Source organism: Rhinoderma darwinii, chromosome 3 (genome assembly GCF_050947455.1).
Source record: "Rhinoderma darwinii isolate aRhiDar2 chromosome 3, aRhiDar2.hap1, whole genome shotgun sequence".
NCBI classification, from domain to species: domain Eukaryota; kingdom Metazoa; phylum Chordata; class Amphibia; order Anura; family Rhinodermatidae; genus Rhinoderma; species Rhinoderma darwinii.
This window is the reverse complement of record NC_134689.1, coordinates 270955934-270982204: the sequence shown is the minus strand read 5'-3', so window position 1 is coordinate 270982204 and position 26271 is coordinate 270955934. Positions and strand designations below refer to the sequence as shown.

General features: G+C 40.9%; 1 protein-coding gene across 2 annotated transcripts in view; it reads right to left on the bottom strand.

The window, feature by feature from the left end:
• The window catches only part of THSD4 (thrombospondin type 1 domain containing 4), a 684213-nt gene that overhangs the window by 423200 nt on the left and 234742 nt on the right, over positions 1-26271 (bottom strand). For both annotated transcript variants that reach the window (XM_075857920.1, XM_075857921.1), the window contains exon 6: positions 11064-11166. In XM_075857920.1, coding sequence (XP_075714035.1) covers positions 11064-11166 — 103 coding nt within the window. The remainder of the gene's footprint in view (positions 1-11063; positions 11167-26271) is intronic.

The following is a 26271-nucleotide window of genomic DNA, read 5'->3' as shown; positions in this document are numbered from 1 at the left end:
ACGAGCGCTGATCGACGATACAAGATCAACGATGAAAGATTTTGAAAAAAAAGGGGACCTAAGTTGAGAACCCCTTGTCCCACCAGTGATATTGGACCTGGTTCAGAGATTTAAGCCTTGGACTTTTTATTCATTCAGTGCCAATAACTAGCAGCAGTGGGAGAAGAAGCTCTTGATTTGTAGGGACCAGTGGCGTAACTACCACGGTAGCAGCCGTAGCAGCTGCTACGGGGCCCGCGGCTTGACGGGGCCCGTGCCACTAGCCGACATCCCCTCATATGTCCAGTGGCGCCGCTAGCAGCCGTTATGGCTTTTACAGCTATAGCGATGCCACTACGGGGCCGGCGCCACCGAGCCTCTAACATGTATGGGCTAGGCGACATGGGCCCCCTCATGCCCGGGGGCGTCGCTAGCACCGGAGGGGGCTCCGGTACTAGCAAAAGCCACCCCCTCTTGCAGTAATTGTACCTGCGTCTATAGCACGCAAGTTCAAATACATGCATTAGCACTGAATGGCCGGGCATATTCTAACCATTCAGCACCTTACAATGATGCTGATTGGTGGGACAAAATGACTTGCACCACCAATCATCGCCTTTCAACTACGCTAGCGGCACGATGACGTGGTCGCGCCGCTTCCGTGCTTGAAAGGAGCGGGTTGACGGTGCAAGTCATTCTGCCCTGCCAATCAGCGCCTTTGAACGACACGTCGTTCAGCTCCAGCAGACCTGCTCAGAAGAGAGCAGATCTGCATTGCCACTGGACGGCGCGGGAACGGGATCATGTGAGTATGTAAAGTTTTTGGTTTTTTTCTAATAAAACTGTGAGTGGCATTATCTACAGGGGGGGGTCTATATGTGTGGATGTGGGCCACTGTATACAGGGGGGGTCTCTATGTGGGGATGTGGGCACTATCTACAGGGGGGTCTACATGTGGGGATGTGGGGCACTATATACAGGGGAGTATATATGAGGGGATGTGAGACACTATATACAGGGGGGGTCTATATGTGGGGATGTGGGCCACTATATACAGGGGGGTCTATATGTGGGGTTGTGGGGCACTATCTACAGGGGGTCTATATGTTGGGAAATATATACAGGGGGGCTAGATGTGGGGCACTATATACAGGCAGGTATATATGTGGGGATGTGGGCCACTATATACAGGGGGTTCTATATGTGGGGATGTAGGGCACTATATACAGGGGGGTCCATATGTGGGGATGTGGGCACTATATACAGGTGGAGCTATATGTGGGACACTATATACATGGGTTGGCTATATGTAGAGCACTATCTATATGGGTGGGCTATATGAGGGACACTATATACAGGGGTGGGTTACCTGTGTGGCACTATCCACAGAGGGCTGTATGTGGGGCACTATCTACAGGGGCTTCTATGTAGGGCACTATCTACAGAGGCTCTATTGGAGTCACTATCTACAGGGGGCAAGGTGTGTGTGTGTGTGTGTGTGTGTGTGTGTGTGTGGAACACAGTAGTGTGTGGTACTATTATAATCAGGGACACAGCGTATGGTGCTATTATAGTTAGTGGTGCAGTGTATGGCGCTTTATTATATTTAGAGGTGTTGGGAATTTTAACTTCGTTTATAGGTGCAGAAATGTTTCAAAAGTGAGAAGTGAAGACATCTGAGCAAAATACTGCAGAAATGGGTCGTGGCCGGAAGAAATCCATTATAGAGGTCTGGACTGGAGGGAGAAGAAAAGATAAAAAGAACTAGAATCTGAGACATCACCGGTGACACTCTTAGGGTATGTTCACACGGTAGCGTCTGTAACGGCTGAAATTACTGGGCTGTTTTCAGGAGAAAACAGCACCGTAATTTCAGCCGTAATGGCATGTTGAGGCGCTTTTTGCTGCGTCCATTACGGACATTAAATGGAGCTGGTTTTCCATGGAGTCAATGGCAATGGCACTTCTTTGACGTGGGCGTATTTTTTACGCCCCGCCTTTTGACAGCGGGGCGTAAAAAAAAAAGACCGTGTGCACAGAACATCGTAAGACCCATTCTAATGAATGGGCAGATGTTTGCCAATGCTATCGAGCCGCATTTTCAGACGTAAATCGAGGCATAAAACGCCCGAATTACGTTCGTAAATAAGCCGTGTGAACATACCCTCAATATAAATGTTTATTCTGCCTCTAATCAGTAATGTAGTCACTGTATTATCTACGGCGAGATGATGGCTGGTATGATTTTTTTTAGTGAACAGCATCTTTCAGCATATCTTTACTATTGTTCGGGCCATACTGGGAGCCTTTGTTGATATAGCATATTGCCACTTTAGCTATTTCAGATATGGCTATTTAGCTCTCTGTATTAGATCTCATTTCTTGGCATTTATGTGTGTTCCTGTCCTATGTGTAGCTTATATACAGTTGTCCGATTTGAATTCTCGATTTTATTATTATATGTAATTTTATTTGTATTTGTCTAATAAAGTTTGAACTTTTCTATGCCTGTGGCATTTAAAACCAATATAGTATATGACTCCTTTTTTTCCTATGTTTCAATATATGGTGGAGTTTCTATTTCAATATCGGGGAGGTATTTATTTACACTGTTGGAGACCTAGCCCCTTTACTGATTGTCCTGTGAGACACATGTTGATCATACTGGGAGCTGTAGTTTTACGCCATACAAACCTATACGGCAGGGGTTGCACTAAATTGAGCGGTATTTGTTCTGGGGTAGTATATATGTATGAGCTTTGTTCTGGGGATGTATATATGTACTGAGCTTTGTTCTGGTGCTGTATATATGTATGAGCTTGGTTCTAGGGATGTATATTGTTCTGGTGCTGTATTTATGTACTGAGCTTGGTTCTGGTGCTGTATTTATGTACTGAGCTTGGTTCTAGTGCTGTATATATGTACTAAGCTTGGTTCTGGTGCTGTATTTATGTAACGATCTTGGTTTTGGGGCTGTATTTATGTACTGATCTTTCTTCTGGTATTGTATATATGTAGTGAGCTTGGTTCTAGTGCTGTATTTATGTACTGAGGTTGGTTCTGGGGATGTATATATGTATGAGCTTGGTTTTAGTGCTGTATTTATGTATTGAGCTTAGTTGTGGTACTGTATATATGTACTGAGCTCGGTTCTGGTGCTGTATATATGTACTGAGCTTTGTTCTGGTGCTGTATTTATGTACTGAGCTTGGTTCTGGTGCTCTATATATGTATTGAGTTTGGTTCTGGAGCCGTATATATTTATTTATAATAACAAAATTGCATGGCAGATGGAATTGTTCTCAATTCATTGTATATTTCATGGGAACGTGTCTGGTAGTTTTAACCCCTTGAACCACCACCTTGCAGTAATACATGTCCTGACAATATTTCCAAGCATTCCCCTGTATGTTTTTTTCTGATGCAGCAAAATCTTTAAAATCCACTTTTAAAACGGCACACACTATATGCTAATTACTAATTAAAGGGTCATGGGGCGGTGCCGCTTTCCTGAAGAGTCACATAGTCCTACCTCCAAACCCAACTTTCCATGTTTGATTGACATCCCCCTGGCTGATACAACATTCTCGGATCCGCCATTGCCTTGTGGCACTATACACGAGGGGGGCTGTGTGGCACTATACACAAGGGGGAGCTGTGTGGCACTATACACAATGTGGAGCTGTGTGGCACTATACACAAGGGGGAGCTGTGTGGCACTATATACAAGGGGCTGTGTGGCACTACTAATGGGGGGCGGTGTGGCACTATCTACTAGGGGGCTGTATGGCACTATTTACAAGGGGAGGGCTATGGCTCTATCTACAGTGGTCTGTGTGTGGCACTATTTACTAAGGGGGTGCTCTGTGGCACTATCTACTAAGAGTGGGCTGTGTGGCACTATATACAAGGGAGGGGGCTGTGTGGCACTATATACAGTGGAAGCTGTATAGCGCTATATACAGGGGGGGCTTTATGGTGATATCTACAGGGGGGCTGTATGGCACTATCTACAAGGGGGAGGTGGGGGCGCTATCTACAAGGGGGAGGTGGGGGCGCTATCTACAAGTGGGGTGTGACACAGTCTACAGGGGGGGCTGTATGGCACATTCTACAGGGGGCACTATCTATAAGGGGGGCTGCTTGGGGAACCTGGGGGGGCCCCAGTCAAGATTTTGCTATGGGGCCCAGTCTTTCCTAGTTACGCCCCTGGTAGGGACATATGCCCAACGTGACAGATCATCTTTGACAAAATGTTCCAATTGTCTATCTGTACAGATTAAGATAATTTGAAGAATCTTTTGTATAATTTAAAAAAAAAGAACAAAATAAATAAATTAAATAAATTAAATAAATAAAACAGCGACGTTTCGATTTGACTCACTGGGATTTTTCTCAGGCCCAATTCTTTTTTATATATATATTTGCTCGGCTGTTTCCAGAAAACCTGGCCACCTCATAAATCAGTGGCCAGAGTGACAGTGTGAGAAGGTGGGACGTGAATCAGGGGGCCCTGTTCTAGACCTAGTTGCCAGTCCCATAAATGCTGTCCAGTGGATATGCCATAAATGTACAAGATAAGAATACCCCTTCAATATGTTTCATTGTAAAGCAGTTAGATGCAAGTGTGAAAGCATATGACATATGGGAGTAACAAAAATACAGGTGTAAGGGAAAAGCCTAAAAGACTCTTACAATGGGAAAAGCAAAACAAGCCTCTAAATAATATGATTTAACTAACCACATATTTTTTTTCTATTTATAAAGCTAAGCCCTAAAGTAGTATCATATTTTATGGCTCACCCGCTAAACTTCTTCGTGAACGTCCTTAAGGGTTTATGTACATCCTTGCTTTAAATTAAAAAAAAGATTATCACTTCCTGTCTTAAATTGTGCATCAGAGATTCATGCCGTGTCCAGGGGATTGTTTATCACATTTATGGACAATGTTAAGAAAATGCAATGACCTGTGTTTATATATGGATCAAGTGATATGGGAATAACTTTACACTTAAGGAGCAGATAAAATCCAACAAGTTTCCTGGACTTGTCATATAAAATAAATTGCCACAAATAACCTATACATCATATTCACTTTTCTTTAATAAAAATAACACCAATATTGGATCTAGTACAGCTCATACAAAACAATCTGCAATTCTAGCTTGACTTGGTGTATATGATAGTATACAATTTATGTTAGTAAGAATAGTACAAATGTAATCCCCCCCCCCCCTTATTTAGATGGTTGATTTTTTTTTTTTTGTCTAGTAGCTATTCTCCTAGAGTTGAATACATTGGGCAGATTTTCTATTGTTGTTGGAATTTTGGCCTAAGTTGTGACTTTTTTTTAGCGCAAGTCAGTTTAGACAAATTTATAATTGATCTGCGCCAAAAAGAACAGATGATTGTGTCTCACTAGACACTTTTCAAAAGTTTAAAAACAAAATTGTGCCGAAAATTTTGGCGCAAGAAAATGGCATGCCCAAAGCCAGTCAAGAGATGGTATAAAAAAAAGAATAAAAATTCTAATATGTCTAGAAAGGTGGGGCAAATTTAACATACAGCGCCTGCCACTTCAATAAATTTGGCACATCCTCTAACTGCCTGGTCTAAGTTTACGCTGTCTAAATGTTAGACAGAATTAGTAAATCTGTCCCATTTTTTCCTTCAGGGTTTCATAGTACTGGAAAGAAATACATGGACTGTGGCTCAAAATACTACTGGTTTAAAATATGAGGTTAAAAATTTGAGAAGTGGAAGAAGTAACCACACAAGCTGCACCTAAATAATCTAACTATTGACGATTTACATGGTAACTTAGTAACATAGTTTGTAATGCTGTAAAAAGACATCCAACCATCCAGTTTCAGCCTATTATTCTGTAATGTTGATCCAGAGGCAGGCAAAACCCACATAAATGGCAAAAGACAATTTTCCTCACCCTAGGAAAAACTTCCTTCCCAACTCCAACATCGCAATAATTAAAATATATTCCTGGATTAATGACATATTATTTTTCCAGAGAAGTAGGGATAGAAACAAAGACAAGATTGTCATGGTAAGAAGACTTTACTAATTAGTTGTGTTAAATACAGAAACTTAAGTGTCCCTCTAGATCTGATCTCTTGCCCCATCTGACATAGGGCGTGAAGATACGCAAGTACAAGCTGGGTGGTACAGTTGCCAAAGCAACAGTATGACGCCCCGCAAGTATCGTGCAAGAGTCAGATTATTTATAATAGGACACATGCACAATACTCTCTGGGCGTCGTACGGTTTTCTTGGCATCTTTAACACTCTGTGAGGATAGAATATCTCAACACCCCTTTGTCAGATTGGGCAGGAGATCAGAATTGTAGGGACACTTTAAATAGATTTTCTGGGACTATTTTATCGATGGCCTATCCTTAGCTCAGGGACTGTGCTGCAATACCAGGCACAGCCACTGTGTCTAGTAAACAATGAAGGGGACACGGTGCTCACTGGAGTGCCGTGCCCCTTCTATCAGCTGACCGGTAAGGGTGCTGGGAGTCTGACCCCACTGATGTGATAATAATGGCCTATTCTAAAGATAAGCCATCAATATTCTAGTCCAAAAAAATCTCTTTAAGAGTATGGGTATGACCACAAGTTCCGGATTTCTGACGTAAAAAAATTAGCATCAATATCGGAATATTTTACATGTGGATTTTATCACACATTTCACCCTATGCATTGCAAAAGGTGAAATCCACTGTGAAAATCCGCAACATAAATTGTCATGCTGTGAATTCGCACAGCATGTGGTGCTCAGCTGAATGCCCCGCACTGTGACATGTGATCGCTAATTCTTCTTTGACTGAAGACGGGCTCATACATATTCTCCATGAGCCTATCTTCAGCCTGACAAGGAGAGCCAATCACAGCTGAAGATGCACCTTTGTTTCAACGACGGTGGGGATCTCATTACCCATACCCCCACAATCAAAACTTTTGATTTATCTACAACTTTAATAATTCTAACCTGGCTTAGCTAAACTTCATACAAGATCCCAAGTACGCTATGTTTTCATAAGAAAATCTAATGTTTGTCTGAAGCAGCATGACATTAAACTTTGGACTGGATATAAAGAGAGAATGATTCAAATGGATATGAAACGACCTTTCAAGTTCCTTAGGGAACAAGAAATGAAATTTCCTTGGACAAAAAGACAATAGTTGGCAAAGAAGACAGTCATTAAAAATTAATTATGTAAGACACAAGGTTATTTAATCTTTAAACTTGGATATATTTTTTATTTCCGATTTGTTTCTCATATATTATAGATACCAAACTCAAATATGATTAGTAGAACTGGCAAGCGGATTTCAATACATTTAAAAGACCTTTTTTCAGTTCATGAATTAGGTTGTAATACAGTGTAACACAGTTTAGGGGCTGATTTAGAGGGGGGCAATCACTTCCACTGGAGCACTGTACGGATTGTTTTAATTGTCTGCTATGTATTGAATTTATCCAATAGATAGCGGAAGATTCCGACTGCTTAACTTCCCGGCTCCCGTACTCCTCTTCAGGAACTGTCGCTCTTGGTCCGGATGCTGCCATCATTAGGACCATGTGTGCAGACGGGAACTGAAATTTCTCCCTTGTTTTTTGTGGGTTTTTGTTTTTTAAGTTGTGCGGTATGAATAATAGGTTAACTTTATGCTGTGGGTCGCTACGATTACGGTGATACAAAATTTTAAACGTTTATTACTTTGATGAATTAAACCATGGGAAAAAAATATAAATATTATGTCACTACATTCTGAAACCCAAAACATTTTTACTTTTCCGTCAACATGGCTGTTTGGGGTTTTTTTTTCTTGCAGGACGGGTTGATGGTATTTTGGCACCATATTGGGTTACACAATTTATCGTTTGACATTTTTTATATACGTAGAATATGGGGGAAGAAACAGCAATACGGCCATATTTTTCCCTTTTTTTTTTTTTCATACCATGCACAATGAAGGTGTTAGCTTTTTTCTATGGGTCAATACGATTGCAGCAATACCATATATCAATTTTTTTTATGTTTTTTGACTATTCTTCAAAAAATGTTTTGTGTTTTTATTATTTTTTTGGGGGGGGCATCTTTATTTTATTAAGCTTTATTAAAATTAATTTCAGTTTTTTTGTCTAGGGCACTGGAAGCTGAAATCCTTTGACCGCTTATATAATGCTTTGGAATACTTAGTATTCCAAAGAATTATTGGCATTATTGCATGGCCTTATAGGCAGATGCCTCTGGCAAACCTGGGGCCTTTGTCAGGTCTCTGGCTGCCATAGAAACCCATCAGAACCCCAAGAACCATGCCTGTGCAATCCACTGGACATACCATTACATCCTATTGCAGTAAGTACATCTCAATTAGGACATTGGATACATTTGAATACTTTATTTTTGGTAACCAAGATTGGTATAGCGGAAAGTGGTAGTGGTTTACGAGGTGCCACAGTGCGCCAAAATTGTGATGCAAAAACAGGGGACTTTGGTAAGCCAATCAAGAGGTGATAAGAAGTTAGACAAGGAGGGCGATATATCAACAGATCCATGCCAGTTTTTGTAGGATTGTACTGATTACCGCAGAAACTGGCGTAAGTTATGGCGCAAATCTACACCTGCTCATTGCAGGCATTGATTTGCATTTCTGTCGCATGTACAGCCATAAATGCGCCAAATATATTTAGCGGTGTGCACCTCCTAATATATTTGGTGCATTTTCCACCGACATACATTAGTTAAAGACTGGCAGTTGACACGCCAGTCTTAATATATTTCCCCCAGAGTGCCTATAGATGCACCAAATCTATCATCCAGCATGAGTAACTGTATTAAATTTAGGGAAACAAATCAAATTCTAAGGCTTTGTTCACAACTGCGTCAGGGTTCCGTTCTGGCATACCATCGGAGCTTCCCATCACAACGCAACCCTGACTGAAACAAAAGCGGAAACCATAGAATTGCGTGACGGATCCGGCGCAAACGGTTTCAATTTGTGACAGTTGTGCAAGGGTCCTGTCGTTTTGACTGAATGAATAGCGTAGTCGACTACGGTATTGCTTCCGTCAAAAGGACGGAACCCTTGCACAACTGAGACAAACGGAAACCATTTGCACCGGATCTGTCACTATTGAAATCAATGGTGATGCAAACAGAAACCTATGGTTTCCGTTTTTGTTTCAGTCAGGGTTACTTACTTTCATGGGTTTCCCTGATGGAAAGCTCCAACGGAACCCTTGAATGGAGCCCTGGCGCAGATGTGAACGAAGCCTAAGCTATCTAAATTTAAGACAGTAGTAGTAAATCTTCCCCAATGTTTTACTGGCATTTCTTTTAAATCATTTTTTGTTGGGCAAAAATGCAGCATTCAGATCTTTGCAATGAGTGAATAGGAAAATATACATTTTTAATCCAATGGTGGAGAGCTTTTAAAATCACAGTACGGCATTTTTTTAAGCATTTTTTTTCTCTCATACACCCCAATTCAACAAAAACACAAAAAACGCAAGGGATTCTCTACTTTGGACAATACCTACTTGTTAAAAAAAACAATAAGCTGATCACAAAGTGTACCCCTGCTAGGACTTCCAGCGATTATCTGTAATCTGTGGGGGAAACCTGGCAGCAAGTGTTCAACTCCCCACAGGAGAAATTGAGCATGGCACAGTGCATTCATATCAATGGGCTATCTGTGCAGTGTAGAACAGGACATGTCCTCCAGAGCGAGAGATGCTTTTTGTGATTGCTCTCCACTCCCCATCATCCAGAAAAGAGGACCCCCCACTCTATTAATTTGGAATTCCCTTAGGCTTCATGCCCACTTCAGTCTTTTTCTTCAGGGTGCTGGCCGTTTTTCTGACGGCTAGCACCCTGACCCATTCATTTCAATGGGGCCATGCACACTTCAGTTTTTTTGACGGTCCCGTTGCTCCGTTCTGACAAAAGTAGAGCATGTCCTACTTTTGTCCGAGATTCCGTGACCCTCACGGTCACGAAATCTCGGGCCAAAGGCAATGGGGCCGTCAAAAAAACTGAAGGTACACGGAAGGCATCCGTGTGCCAACCGTGTGTGATGGAGCCGTTGCCTAGCAACGGCCGGGCGGGGAGAAGTACATTAGAGATATTACACTAACCGGCAGCCACTTCTCTCTATCCGGCAGTGATAGAGAAAAGAGGCTGCTGATAAAAATAAAATAAAAAACAGTTCATACATACCCCGGTCGTTGTCTTGGTGACGAGTCCCTCTTCTTCCTCCAGTCCGACCTTCCTGTATGACGCGGCAGTCCATGTGGCCGTTGCAGCCTGTGATTGGCTGCAGAGGCGGTCACGTGGGATGATGCGCCATCCCAGGAGGCCGGCCTTCTGATGTCATCCAGTCCGGTGTGACCACCACTACAGCCTGTGATTGGCTGCAGCGGTGACATGGGATGAAACGTCATCCCAGGAGGCCGGACAGGAGGAAAATGCAGGGAGTTCTGGGTAAGTATGAACTGATTTTTTTATTTCATTAAAAATGTATATTGCGAGCGCCGAGCATGGTCATTCTTCAGCGCTAGTCACTGTCCAGGGTGCTGAAAGAGTTACCGCCGATCAGTGCAGCCCATTAACTCTTTCAGCACCCTGTACAGTGACTAGCGCTGAACAACCCTGCTCTTTCAGCATCCTGGACAGTACCATGCTCGGCGCTCGGAAACGGAAACACGGAGTGCACATGGAAACCACACGGACAACAAAACGGGCAAACGGATCCATCAAAAACGGCCACTAAAACGGTGAAGGAAGCGTGCACGGGGCCTAATAGGGTACATGAAAATTGGTTTTCTAAACTGGACGACCCCTTTTAATTAGTTTTTAAAATGTTCAAAAGAAAAACCCTGTGAAGGAGGCCTAAACCTTCTTCAATTTTTAATGGGTTTCCTAATATCAGATCCAAAATGACCTGAAATTCATGATAATGGCAAACTTGTGATAGAAGAAAAAATGGACTATCAGACTTGTTAAACTAGCTGAATATAATAATTGCAATAGTAACAATAATAATCATAACGGTGTCACCTTCTGAAAATGGTTCCCATTCATACAGTCGGCCCATAAACGGCTTGTTGTTGTAGGATGCACACTGCACTTCCCTTGTGCCTCTGATGTTACCAGGACACAGCTGTGGAAACAAATAACAGGACAAGAGTTTATAATGCAGAGTTAATGACTCTTTCTGCAAGAATTTTGTATAATGCTTAATTTCTAAACAGTGACATAATATACACATCCTCAGCTTGTTAAAATGCAAACCTTATTGATACTTCGATTTTTATTGTAACATACAGGTTTCCTAAAATAAACATATTTATGCAGATTGTACCTTCTTTTATAAGCTCAGATGCCCAATATACAGAAAGGGAGTGGACCATAAAATGCCGGTCATAGTATAAGCTAAGAGGACAGGTACTATATAGCTATGTTCACACATCCCGATTTGTTGCGGATTTTGAAGCAAAATTTGGAGCCAGTTAGAAGTCGTTTCAAAAGGAATTGGAAATATAAAGGAAGAACTTCTACTTCTCCTTCCTCCTGGATCCACTTGCTTTGGCTCAAAAATTTGCCTCAAAATCTGCAACAAATGGCAATGTGTGAACATAGCCTTAAGAGGTTAAATAAAAAAGGATGCACACATGGACAGTACCTCTTTTTCAGACAAGTCCCCTAACAATAAGCTGTACAGCGAGCTTAAACCCCCCCCCCCCCCAAAAAAAAAAATCAGCTATAAAATATGGGGGAAACCCAACAGTAAGTGTTCAATTTCCCTAGAGTGCCACCACAGGGAGCATTAGGTATTACATAGTCCCAATTTAAATGAATTGCATTTCCATGTAATACATGGATGTGTTGGTTCCTTCAGGCTGAAAAATGCTCTTTGTTGCCACTCTACGGTCTTGCTGATAGATGGGGTCCTGAACGGGGACTTCTACATCAAATAAAATGTAATTCACTAATCATCAATTCCTTTTTTTTTTTTACTGTATTCTATAAAAGGTGCAACAAGAGTATCCATACACGTGAAAAATACTTATTGCCAAAGTATAACACAAATTATAATAATGCATTCTTGTCTATGGCATACGTGTATCATTATTGTTAGTTTTGATGTGTATTTTGCTACAAATAAAAGCAGTTTTTTTTTTTTCCTTTTTAGGCCATCTTCAGACACGTTTGTCATGCATTGCAGTTCCTTGTGGCATCTGTGTGTGTTCCATGTGGCGTTAGTTGTTGATGTCTGTTTATGTACACATTTATGTATAAAAAAAAAAATCTCTTCATTTCTAATGAACTTGTGCGTGAATCATGGACAGCCCACGGATGTGTCCGTGATTTTCACTCACCCATTGATTTCAATGGGTGCGTGATGCGCATAAAACGCACAAGAATAGGACATGCAGTGAGTTTCACGCAATAGAAACACGCTGTGCGAAAAACACTGCATGTGTGAATGGCCCCATTAAATTGCATAGGTTGGTGTGATGGCCGTTGTTTTAACGGCCGTCACACGGATGTATTCAACATTTGTGTGAATAAGGCCTTACAGGCAGGGGTAGGGTAATTGTAACATATTTCCTTATACTTTAAATCATTGGATCTTTATATGACTCTGCAACATTGTATTAATTTATATAACATTCTCAAATGGAACAAATAACCGTTGTCCAAGCTGTCATTGCAAAAGTGATAACTGCTATATAATGATAAAAAGAGGGATTTGGGGGAACAGCAATTATTCCCATAATAAGAATTTGGCAAACTTCACATTTATTGCATCATGCAGCTTGTAAATGAATCAGGGAACCACCTGGATCCTCACGCAGCTGAAGTGTATATAGTTTAGTACTATGGTAACCTAGGTAAACCTAAGTTTGAGCCTGTAAAACTTTTCTATGAAATTTTTTGCTTAGCTGCTACAGTCATAAGAATTGTGTAACCTTTTGTACAGAACTGGAAAATTGCAATTAATTTAGAATAAATGGCAATGGCAATAAATCAATGAACCTTTGAGTCATCTTTGTCCCATGTTTTCCAGTAAGAATGCTTGGTTTTTAGTATTAAACTAATTTCGGAATCTTCAAGTGACTATAATCTATGATACCAAACCAACTACTATAAATTCTCATTGTGCTTAAAAAAAAAAAGTATTTGTCTGGAGAAAGCTTACAGTCCTAGTTTGGAAGATGAGTGCTACATATCTGCTCAAGTAAGAAAGAGCAAGTCAAATAGTCTCCAGCTTAGAGTTGGTGAATTTTGGAAATTCTTGGAAGACAGCTAGAGCATTACTGGGACCAGAAGGCATGACCAAACACTCAAAGTGTACTTATCTAGTATTAAATGCAGTTTTCTACTCATCCCCTTCTAGGATTCAAATTAAATTTTATGCACCACGTAAATCCAATTTAGTGAGAATCTTCACTCCCTGTAGTCTGTCAAAAAGCTCAGAATTTAATGGCAAAGGATATTTGTTCTTTATTGTGATCTCATTGAGCCCTCACTTGTCTATAAAGGACCATAAGGTACTCAACAAAAAAGCCAGCCCCTCTCCAGGTTTTCTTTGACATTGCAACATAGCTTCAGTCTCAGGAATGGACAATGGATATAGCCCTTCCCCGAGGTTGAGTGGAATTGCGTATCAATTCAATGGCGCAGTCATAAGGTCTGTGAGGGGGGAAAAAATCTCCACTTGGTGTTTACAGAAAACATCAGAAAAAACTGGTAGAAAGTTTCCACAAATCGTACAAAACATGTTCCACGGGCCAAGGCCTAGGGGGGGCAAGTGACAGGCAGACATTGTTGGTGGCAAGGTTCACCCTATCGGATTATTTGACAAGTAGTCCAATCTATAACTGGAGAGTCTTCCCGCAACCAGGGAAGACCCAAAAGAAGAGGACTGAGAGAATTTCTCAAAACGAAGAAAGAAATTTGTTCATGGTGGAGTTCTCCGACTTGCATGGAGATGGGTTTAGCAACCTGGCAAATTATTTCCGGCAATGATTTTCCATACACCTAGGCAATGGAAAGAGGCTTGTCCAGCTGGAGTACAGGGATTCAATAATGGATGAATGGAGACTAACAGAAAATTTCCTGTGGAGCCAGTATTAAGAAATGCTTGGAATGTGAAGTTCCAGGAATGATCAGAAAACTGATGTAGTCATTTTTGAGAGGCAGATTTTCTGCCTGGGGTAGCTTCTTATTCTAGGCGTTGGAAACCCAATTGCTAAGGCAAAGAACAAAAGGGGGAGGGTATCTTAAAAACCCAGGTGAATTGGCTGTACCTTTAAGAAAGGGAGAGTCAGTGCTCACACTAGTGGATAGCAGAGGAGCTGAAGGAGAGCAGCGGTGATGGAGGCCAGGATAGAGGCTCAGATTTGGCCGTGAGCCAGAAGACGCTGGTGACCGTTTTGTACACCGCGGCGGGAGTGAGAGACAGCAACCATAAAACCTATTTTCCTAGACCAGTAGCAGATTCAGCAAAAGAGATTATTTTATGGTATGCAGAAACTACAGGAGGAAAATGTATAATATCGCAATCTAAAATCCAGTGATCCACAAATCTGAAATGGTTCAATTTTAATCCAAAATAATACTAAAGTCAATCCAAACTTTTCACAAAGTAAATAACCCCAAAGTCCTAGAGATAAAAAAACAAAAAAACAAAAAACACCCATGCAAATTAAGCTGCTGTGTAGGTCACTTCTGACTTTTTACAGATACCTGTCCTAAGATCACAACACTTATTTGTATAAAATGATTTGTCCTCCTAAAAGAAGGGGCTGCAGTCAGGGTCAGACTGGTGAACCAGAGAATCCTCCAGTGAGCTCTTTGGAGCCAAATCACTTGCCACCAGAGTCTATTTCTTATAGGATGAGTCACAAATTACCTATTAGACCTTATGGATAGCATATCCTATGTGTACAACAACAACAAGGACTATGAATTAAAAGTGGACATGTACATGTTCTATATAGATGGAGGGTGGGCCTTCGGAATAACCTCTTCTGGTGGGCCAAAGGAACCCCAGTCCGACGCTGGCTGCAGCACTCTGTAGATCACTAAAACCTCTTTGGCACCCCTCTGAAATTTCTAATATTAGAAGTCTCTAACACAACAGTCTAAGTAAAGCACCAAAAATGTTGATGGCCCACTGTTAAGAATGTTATGTCAGTGATTGAAATCTCTGAGTGGCACTAAAGGGGTTTGACTACATTATCATTTTAGAAATCTGTCCGATTTTAAGTCTGGGCTCGAAGACTTCACAGATCTTCTAACATGACGTTTTAAAGGAATTCCACTTTAATTTAAAGTGTTGTTGCCTTATGCCATAATCCCTATGACACATTGTAGAATATAAATAGTGTAGCAAGACCTAACAGTAATACATAGTGGGTACATTCTTCAAGAATCGATCATTTGGCATAAACTTCCCAGTACATTAGAATGGATGTTACACCAGCACCAGGAAAGATAAAGTTTTAATAATCGGACATTCTGGAATACTATACGTCCAGCCCCAAAAGTTTTAAATGATATATACACAATATTATTATATGTTATTTTACCAATATATTATCCCCTTTCTGCAATCGGACAGGAACTGTACGTCGAGATTGTAAATGCTTTCCCGTTCCTTGGTGGCGCTCTCTCTGAGATCGCTGCCATGGATCCTGCCGGATCATCGGCCAGCCCTCTCGACCCTTCCTATGCTTACCCAACACTTTCTCACTCTCTGGGACAGATTGATGGTTCGAAAGTGGCTTTCCCATAGACCAGGACTTCTTAGCCCTCTGTTTGATAAATCCGAGTTCCCAACGCCTGTTCACAAAGCTACCTTTTTGAGCTGGACCGCTTCGGAGGATACTAGGCTGTGTCAGGTGATGTCGGATGGGGGTCGCCTCCCTCCGTTACAGATGTTTAGAGAGACCTGCCTGGAGAGGACTCTTTCATGGTTGGAATATGCACAATTGTCTACCTTTCTACACTCGGCCTTGCCGGATGGTATCTGCATCTCAGCGACCACGTCCTTTGAATCGTTGTTGCTTTTACAAGAGCCACCTACTCGTGTGATCTCCAAGATGTATACCATCCTATTGGAGACTTCTGTCAATCAGCTCCCTGCATATGTTAGCGCATGGGAAGAGGACCTAGGTTTCTCCATATCTCTGCTTGATTGGGACAGGGTTTTTCTCCTGACCCATAAAATGCCAATAGCTTGCCACGCTCAGGAGAAATTTTTTAAAATATTGACCAGATGGTACCGTTGCCCACAGATTTTGCATAAAATGTACCCAGAAGTATCAGATGTCTGTTGGCGGTGTGGCAACGAGACTGGCACGATGTTGCACATTTGGTGGGCATGCCAAGTGTTGCAGACTTTTTGGAAAGCGGTGTTTGACATCTATGTGGAACACATGGTCATCCTTCAAATCTGGTTCTCATTTCGCAGACTGGTTGAGCTAGAGAATTCCGTATGGTGATCTATATAGCCAGGTTCTGATTGGGCTTCATCGGAAATTGAGGCGGTACAATATTCCTCTTGTGGTAATGTCTCTGCTCCTAGCACTCATTAATATCCCTCATCTTACTTCCCTTGCTCTTCTTTTGTCTGTCTTCTCCTTCCTTTCTTTCTGTCTTCTTTTGGTTTGTCTCAATCTTTTCTCTTCTTACCTGTTCAGGGGGGGGGGGGGGTTGGTCACTCTTCATAATGTGTGTTCAGTCAGGAATTATGTGCCTTGCAAATATAGAGGGGCATTCTCTACCTCATATGCCATGTGCCCGACTGTATATTTTTCTAAATGACGGTGACAACCGCCCCGGAGTAACAAGGATATTGATGTACATAAGCGTTCGCTCCTATCTATATGATATATGTGTTGATATGATATGTTATGATCGATTACGAAAGTATTCACGCACTTTGTTCTTGTTTTTATGTGTTTGTAAACTTTACAATAAAAATCCAAATTATGTAAATGCTTTCCCGCAATATCACATACAGTCACGTCCAAGGTTTAAACTGTCACCGTGTTAAGTGACACGTGACAGCGTCCTGATCACTACTATCAGAGACAGTTGCCGAGCAGGATTCACGTCACAGGACCAATCAGAATGGTCCCGTGCCGGCGAGCACTGTGATTGGATAGTCAGTACTGACTAGTCAATCACAGCGCAGGAGGCTTGCTTTGCCTGCATCTCAGGCTCTGACAAGCTAATTTCTGTCAGAGAGCTTGTCAGGGATGGTTACCTGTATGGAGAAAGTGAAGAGTCCTAAAAAAAAATAAAAAATACAGCGATTTGCCCCTTTTGTACCTACTGGCCAGTGATCACCACCTTTGGTGCCCTCTGGTCATTAAATATATAAGTTCAGTCACCCAGAGTGCTGCAGCACTGACGTGCTGTGATCTGTATCCAGCGATTACCTGTCGCAGTATCCGGTCGACATCACCCTACTGTGTCCCTAGATTGCCCACTGCCCGAGTTCCCTGTTGGGTAGCAATTAGGTCTCATTTAGTTTTCCCCCCTGGTAGGTAGGGTACCATTCCTCATCAAATACAGCAGGGTCGCTGGTCTCTTCTCGTTGCTCAGTTGGAGGTAGCAGTGTTTCTTTTTTGTTAAAAAAAAAGTAAAAAAAAAAAAAGGTTTATTTAGTAGTTGTAATTTGGGTGCATAATTTAGTATAGTATACTAAAATCCCCCAATATGGCCAAGAGAGTCTTCACAGCAGAGGAAACATATCAAATGATTTGCTCCGATACGCACAGCGCGAGTGAAGGTGAAGCACAGTTCATGCTCTCATCTTCGTCCTTAGTTCCTGCACTACAACGACAACAGTCACTGCCCCCCCACCCCCCCCCACAAGACCAAATTTTGATAGGCTCTATAAAATAAGACCATTAATTGCCCACTCCTCCTAAAGTTTTTCCTACGTTTATACCACCCAACCAGACATTGTAGTGGATGAATCACTAGTGAGCTTCAAGGGTAGACTGCATTTCAGGCAGTATTTACCCAATAAAAGAGCCTGGTACGGCATAAAAATGTACAAATTATGTGACAGTGCCACCGGTTACACCTACTCTTTTAGAGTTTATGAGGGGAAAGACTCCCATATAGATCCCCCAGAATGCCCCCCTTTCCTAGGGATTAGTGGAAAGATCGTATAGGATCTTGTTCATCCTTTGCTTGGCAAAGGATATCATCTATAGCTGGAAAACTTTACAACAGTGTCCCATTGCTAAAAGTTCTCTCGTCCAGATCCACCTTGGCGTGTGGAACATTCCGCAAAAATCAGAAAGGCCTCTCCAAAACTTTGCTGGGTCAGACACTAAAATTAGGGGAGAGCAGAGCTGACTGCAGCGACGATCTGATGCTCCTGAAATATAAGGATAAACAGGGCGTCCTTATACTGACCAGCATTCATGACAGCAGCTGCGGTCTTTGTCTTGTACGCGGATCCACCATCCAAGTCCCCAAACCATTTTGCGTACAGGAGTACAAAAAATATATGGTTGTCGTTTATCTGTCTGATCAGGTCATAAAACCATACAGCACCATGCGCAAGACCAAGGTATGGTGTAAAAAAACTTTCTGTCCATCTTACACAGAATGGTTTATACGAAACCAAAGAATGGGTATGTATAAGGCAAAAACCAATAAGTCATGGAATAGCTAAGTGAATATCCAAAATATATTTTATTTGATTAGAACTCAGTATGCTATGCAGAGGTTAAAAACATTTAAAAACGGCATAGAGAATGCCATGTACAAGTCAATGGGAAGGGGAGACAGACCACCATGATAAGTGGCAAACATTTATACAACGCCTTTGTCCTCCACAGATATGCCGGCAGTGGAGATACTCTCCTCTAATTTCAGGAAAAAGTAATTAAGGCCTTGATATTTGCTGACCAGGAAGGGGAGGGCAGTTCATCTGGTCCCCACTGAAAAAAACAGAAGCCCCAAAAAAGGTACGTTTTTACCTTCCAAAAGCCATAACTTTTTTATTTTTCTGTCAAAACAGTCCTATGAGGGCTTAATTTTTGCAGGACGAGATGTAGTTTTTCGTAGCAACATTTATTGTGCCATATAATGTACTAGGAAATGGGAAAAAATTATTTCTCCATAACTTTTTTATTTTTCTGTCGATTAAGTGGTATGAGGGCTTATTTTTTGCGGGATAAGCTGTAGTTTTTAATGATACAATTTTGGGGTACATGCGCCATTTTGATCACTTTTTATTGAATTTTTTTGTAGGAGATGAGGTGACCAAAAAAATAGCAATTCTGGCATTTACATTTTTTTTTACGGCGTACACCGTGCGGGTTCAATTATGATATATTGTAATAATTTAGACTTTTACGGATGCGGCAATATAAATTATGTTTATTTATTATTTTCTTTTACTATACTCTAGGGGGAAAATGGGAAAAGTTTTTTTTTTTTAACTTTTAATATATATTTTCTTCACTAGGCCCCCAGGCAGCAATAGGAACCATCGAAACCCCGTGATTGCATTGCGGGGGGCGTGATGAGCTGTTAGAAAGAGGGGGGCGACCCCCTCTAACGATTTAAATGGCGCGGCATTTAACGGGTTAAACGAGCGGGATCGCGCTCATTACTCTGAAGTGTCAGCTGTAACATACAGCCGACACGCATCGTATTGAGCGGGTTCACTCCGTGAGCCGTTCCATACTTCCCCTACCCGACTATGATGTATGGATACGTCAAATGTCGGGAAGGGGTTAAACAATGTTTCAAAATATATCACACCTCCTTGGATTTTTAATTTTTAAAACATTTATTCTCTATTCTCGTTTTCTGACTGCCTTATTTGTCATGACAAATTATAATTTTTTTTTTAACTGAGCAGCCCAATTTAAAATTTGCTCTTTTAAAGTTTGTAAAAAATAAAATAAAAAAAACCTAAAAGTTCTCACTATACCCGAGGGTGTGTCTATCTCATCTAGGTTGCAAATCTGGGTGAGAATAATAAATCCAGATGAGATTGGTTGTCTCAGCAAATCTTTTTTTTCTAAGGCCTTTGATTTATTTTTTGCCTGGATTTTATGGAATGGTGGGTAGGTTGGTAGTGGGACCTGCCATTCCCTTTCCCTCCATTGCGGGTTTTTCAGGTTCTCCTCAGTTATTAAAATTAAAGTAATTAAAAATTCTTTGAGGGGTTTAGTTTCCAAAATGGGGTAACTTTTCTGGGGTTTCTAATATTTTGACACCCCAGAGCTTCTGTTTTCATGACACAGGGCAGTAAATGCCACTATGGTAGGCCTCAAATGTTGCATGGTGCTCTTTACCGTCTGAGCCCTGCCATGTGCTCAGACAGCAGTTTATGACCACAAATGGGGTATTGCTGTAGTCGGGATAAATTGTGTAACAAATTGTGTGGTTGATTTTTCCCCTATTACCCCTAACTAATATTAACATTTCCGGAATAAAAAAACTAATTATTGGTAAAATTAAATTAATCGTTTTCATGCCCCAATTCTAATAAATTCCGTGGAAGACCTGTAGGGTCAAAAATAGACAACACCCCTAGATTAATTCTTTGAGGGTTGAAGTTTAAAAAATGGGGTCACCTTTCTGGGGTTTGTAATATTTTGACACCCCAGAGCCCCAATTTTATGACACAGGGCAGTAAATGGCACCATAGTAGGCCTCAAAGCAGCATGGCGCGCTTTACTTTCTGAGCCCTGCCATGTGCTCAAATTGCAGTTTATGACCACAAATGGGGTATCCCCGTATTCAGGAGAAATTGCGTAACAAACTGTGGGGCTTTTTCTCCTTTAACCCCTTGGGAAAATTATGAATTTGGGGCTAAAGCAACATTGCCTTTGAAAAAAAAGTATTTTTTCTTTTTTACTGCCCACTGTCTGAAACATCTGTGGGGTCAAAATGCTCACTATACCACTGGAAAAAGACCTTGAGGGGTTTCGGTTCCAAAATGTGGTAATTTGTTGGGGGTTTCCACTATACTGGTACCTTAGGGGCTCTTCAAATGCATCAAGGCGCCTGAGAACGATACCAGCACAATCTGCACTCCAAAAGCCAAATGGCGCTCTTTCCCTTCTGAGCCCTACCGTGTGTCCAAACAGCAGTTTATGACCACATATGGGGTATATATGTACTCTGGAGAAGTTGCATTACAAATGTTGGGGTGCTTTTTCTCTTTTATTTGTTGAAAAATTGTTGGGTGTAGTTTCCAAAATGGGGTCTTTTTTTGGGTGTTTCCTTTGTTTTGGCACCACAAGACCTCTTCAAACCTGACATGGTACCTAAAGTATAATCTATTTTTTGCAAATTTCCTTTCCACTTTGCTTTAATTCCTGTGGAACGCCTAAAGGGTTAAGAAAGTTTTTAAAGGCGGTTTTGAATACTTTAAGGGGTGCAGTTTTAAAGTGGGGTGATTTGTCGGTGTTTCTAATATATAAGGCCCTCAAAGTCCCTTCAGAACTGAACTGGCCCCTAAACAGACTTTTGACATTTTCTTGAAAATGTGAGAAATTGCTGCTTATGTTCTTAGCCTTGTAACGTCCTAGAAAAATAAAAGGATGTTCAAAAAATGATGCCAACATAAAGTAGACATATGGGAAATGTCAACTAGTTACTATTCTGTGTGGTATAATGATCTGTCTTACAAGCAAAACCATTTAAATTTAGAAAAATGTAAACAAATAAAATATCAAATTTATCGACCAAATTTTTTCACTAACAAAGTACAATAGGTCATGAGAAAATCTCAGAATCACTTGGATAGGTAAAAGCATTCCAAAGTTAATACCACATAAAGTGACACGTCAGATTTTAAAAGTGAGGCTCTGTCATTTGGTCCAAAAGTAGCTTCGGCGGGAAGGGGTTAATAGATCAATAGCATTACGATCATTCAGGATTGATGATTACACATCGCATATTGGCCTCATCCTTTAATAACATTGAGCTACGGTGAGATAACTGGGATCCCATCCAAACTGGACATCCCGCTGACTTTGATGTGGAGAAAGTATTACTGATATAAAGTACACATGTCTGGTGGATTGTATTAGAGTGACGACTCCCTTACATGTGTTTTCTATGAAAGCTTCATTTACAAGGTTACAAAAGAACAATGTCACAAATTGTAACAAATAGCTTTTTATAAACTGTATTCTGCAAATGTCATTATGTTGTATAGATTTACTTAATCTCTGCAGAAATTCAAAGACTGAGTCCTAGTGTGAGTCAGGCCCATTGACATTTAAGTAGTACTGCTGTATAGTTTATTCCATCCGCAATTGGTTTAAACATTTGGAACAGAAACAATACAAGCTTAAATAATAATTGTTTCAGGTGCCATAAATCTGTTAAAATGGGAAGATGAAGCTGAGATGAATCTATAGCTGGCAGTGGCACCAAGTTGGGTAATTGCTAATGAAACAAGTAGTTCATTGTCTGGAAGAAACCTTCCATGTGAATCTGCTGTTTAGGTGACGGTAAAGTGAACAGATTATCCTGCTGATTTGTTGCACATAAAACCAGGACTGGTAATTATACGGTCTGTATCCTGCCTTGTGATTGTGTCTGGCATTTTAAGGCTGGGTTCACACGAGAATGTTACGTCCGTAATGGACGGAACGTATTTCGGCAGCAAGTCCCGGACCGAACACACTGCAGGTAGCCGGGCTCCTAGCATCATAGTTATTTACGATGCTAGGAGTCCCTGCCTCGCTGCAGGACAACTGTCCCGTACTGTAATCATGTTTTCAGTACGGGGCAGTAGTTCCACGGAGAGGCAGGGACTCCTAGCGTCGTACATAACTATGATGCTAGGAGCTCGGCTCCCTGCAGTGTGTTCGGTCCGGGACTTGTGGCCGAAATACGATCCATCCATTACGGACGTAACATGCTCATGTGAACCCAGCCTAAGAGTCACCTGACAATGACAGTGTTTATAACCACGATGAGCTCAATATTATATATGATACATTTGCTGCATTATATTTTTATATTTTTATGGTGGAATTGCATTATGAAGCACAGTGTTCATTCTGAACAACATATTTACAAAATCTCAAACCCTTTCTTGTAACACTTGCAAAGAGTTTGTAAAAGAGGGGGAGGGGATATATAGACTTACACGCAGTGCGGCTCATTTAAAAGAAAATTCTGCCACTTTTCCCACTAAAAATTGTTTTGGTGAGCTTTGACACTATCCTAGGACAGACAAACCTGTTCTAGATCACTAGCTGCGCCATATTCATCAACACACTGCCGTGTTTAGTAAAATGGTGCACCATACATTTAACCCCTTCCCGCTTTGGCCACTTTTGACCTTCCTGACAGAGCCTCATTTTTCAAATCTGACATGTTTCACTTCATGTGGTAATAACTTTAGAATGCTTTTACCTATCCAAGCGATTCTGAGATTTTTTTCTCGTGACACATTGGACTTTATGTTACTGGCAAAATTTGCCCGTTACAGTCAGTATTTAATTGTGAAAAACACCAAAATTTCGCAAAAAAAATAATTCTAAAATTTGCATTTTTTGCTAAATTTAAATGTATCTGCTTGTAAGACAGGCAGTTATACTACACACAATTGTTGCTAATTAATATTCCCCATATGTCTACTTTAGATTGGCATCGTTTTTTGAACATCGTTTTATTTTTCTAGGATATTACAAGGCTTTGAACTTTAGCAGCAATTTCTCACATTTTCAAGAGAATTTCAAAAGGCTATTTTTTCAGGGACCAGTTCAGTTGTGAAGTGGCTTTGTGGGCCTTATATATTAGAAACCCCCAATAAGTCACCCCATTTTAAAACTTCACCCCCCAAAGTATTCAAAACAGCATTTAGAAAGTTTCTTAACCATTTAGGCGTTTCACAGTAATTAAAGCAAAGTAGAGGTGAAATTAAAAAATGTAATTTCGTTTTTTTGCAGAAATTCATTTTTAATCCATTTTTTTTTTTGTAACACAAAATACAGTAAAAAAAAAATTTGTGTGGTACCATGTTAGCCAGAAACAATATGCAATGTTAAATACTTTTGTGTTAAAAAAGACAAAAGTATAGTAGGTATGATATCTTTATTGGCTAACCATAAAAACTATAAAAGCAAGCTTTCAGAGCACACAGGCCCCTTCTTCTAGCAAGTTTACAAATTAATGACTTAGAAAAAAGCACAACATTTAAGATGTTACACAGAAAGTTTTACCGGAGAAACGCAACTCAATATTTATTGCCCAGATTCTGAAGTTTTTAGAAATATCCCACATGTGGCCCTTGTGTGCTTATGGACTGAAGCACAGGCCTCAGAAGCAAAGGAGCACCCCTTGAGGAATTCATCTATGGGTGCAGTGAGCATTTTGACCCCACAGAGGTTTCACAGATTTTATTAGAATTGGGCAGTCAAAATAAAAACAATCCTTTTTCTTCAATAAGACATAGCTTTAGCTCGAAATTTTTCCTCTTCTCAACAAATACAGAAAAAAAAGAAGGCAAACATTTGTAAAGCAACTTCTCCGGAGTACAGAAATACCCCATATGTGGTCATAAACTGCTGTTTGAGAACACGGCAAGGATCAGAAGTGAAGGAGCGCCATTTGGCTTTCGGAGTACAGATATTGCTGGATAGATTTCTTGGCACCATGTTGCTTTTGCAAAGCCCCTAAGGTACCAGTACAGTGTAAACTACCCAAAAGGGACTCCATTCACAAAACTACACCCCTTTAAGAATTAATCTATGGGTGTAGTGAGCTTTTTGACCCCCACAGATGTTTCATAGATTTTATTAGAATTGGGCAGTTAAAATTAAAAAAAAATCCCTTTTCTTCAATAAGACGTAGCTTTAGCTCAAAATTTTTCATTTTCTCAACAAATAAAGGGAAAAAAACAACATTTGTAAAGCAATTTCTTCCGAGTACGGCAATACCACATATGTGGTCATAAACTGCTGTTTGGGCACACAGCAGGGCTCAGAAAGGAAGGAGCGCCATTTGGCTTTTGGAGTACAGATTTTGCTGGATTGTTTTCTCGTCGCTATGTCGCATTTGCAAAGCCCCTGTGGGTCCAAAACAGTAGAAACCCCCCAGAAGTGACCCCATTTTGGAAACTACACCCCTCAAGCTGTTCACCTAGGGGTGTAGTGAAGATGTTAACCCCGCAGGTGTTTTGCAAAAATTAGTGTGCACTCGATGTTGCAGAGTGAAAATGTTTTTTTTCTATAGATACGCCAATATGTGGTGCCCAGCTTGTGCCACCATAACAAGACAGCTCTCTAATTATTATAGTGTGTTTCTCGATTTTAGAAACACCCTACATGTGGTCCTAATCTTAAATTTTTCCCTAGATGTGACATTTCAGTGGGAAATATGTCATGCCCAGCTTGTGCCACTGGAGACACCCACCCCGAAAATTGTTAAAAAGGTTCTCCCGGGTATGGCGATGCCATATATGTGGAAGTAAACTGCTGTTTAGGCACACTGTAGGGCTCAGAAGGGAGGGAGCACCATTTATCTTTTGGAGCATGGATTTCGCTTGGTAGTAGATTTGTTTGAGTATTACTGGTATTTCAGATTATAATGTGGGGGCATATGTAAGCTGGGCAGAGTACATCAGGGGCATAGTCAGGTGGTATAATAATGGGGTAAAAAATAAAATAATACAAAGATGTGAGTTAAGCTGTAAAGCAATTCTTTATGCACAGGCCAGTGTCGCACTGATAAATGGTGTCCTTTCTTATCCCCGTTTTGGTCCACACTCTGCGCCTTTGCAGTTTGGGAAATTTTGCTGGAAAGTGTTGTCCTGGTATAATACGGGCAACCTCACTTCCAGCAGATATGTTTTGACTGTCCCCTACCTTGTTCCCTAATTTTAGGGCCTTGATAAATCGCCTCTTGAAACAGAAGAAATGTTCTCCTCGGGCCTGCACAACTGCATATTTTTGTTTCCTGACTAATTGGAGCCTTAGCTCATTTTATTTTTTCATTGACGTAGTGGTATGAGGGCTGCTTTTTTGTGGGATGAGCTATAGTTATTATTGATACCATTTTGGGGTACATGCGACTTTTTGATCACTTTTTATCCTTTTTTTTTGGGAGACAAGGGACCAAAAAAACTGCAATTTTAGCATTTAGTTTTCTTTATATAGCGTTCACCACGCGTCATAACTTACATGTTTACTTTATTCTGCAGTCCAGTACGATTCCAGTGATACCAAACTTATAGCACTTTTTTATGTTT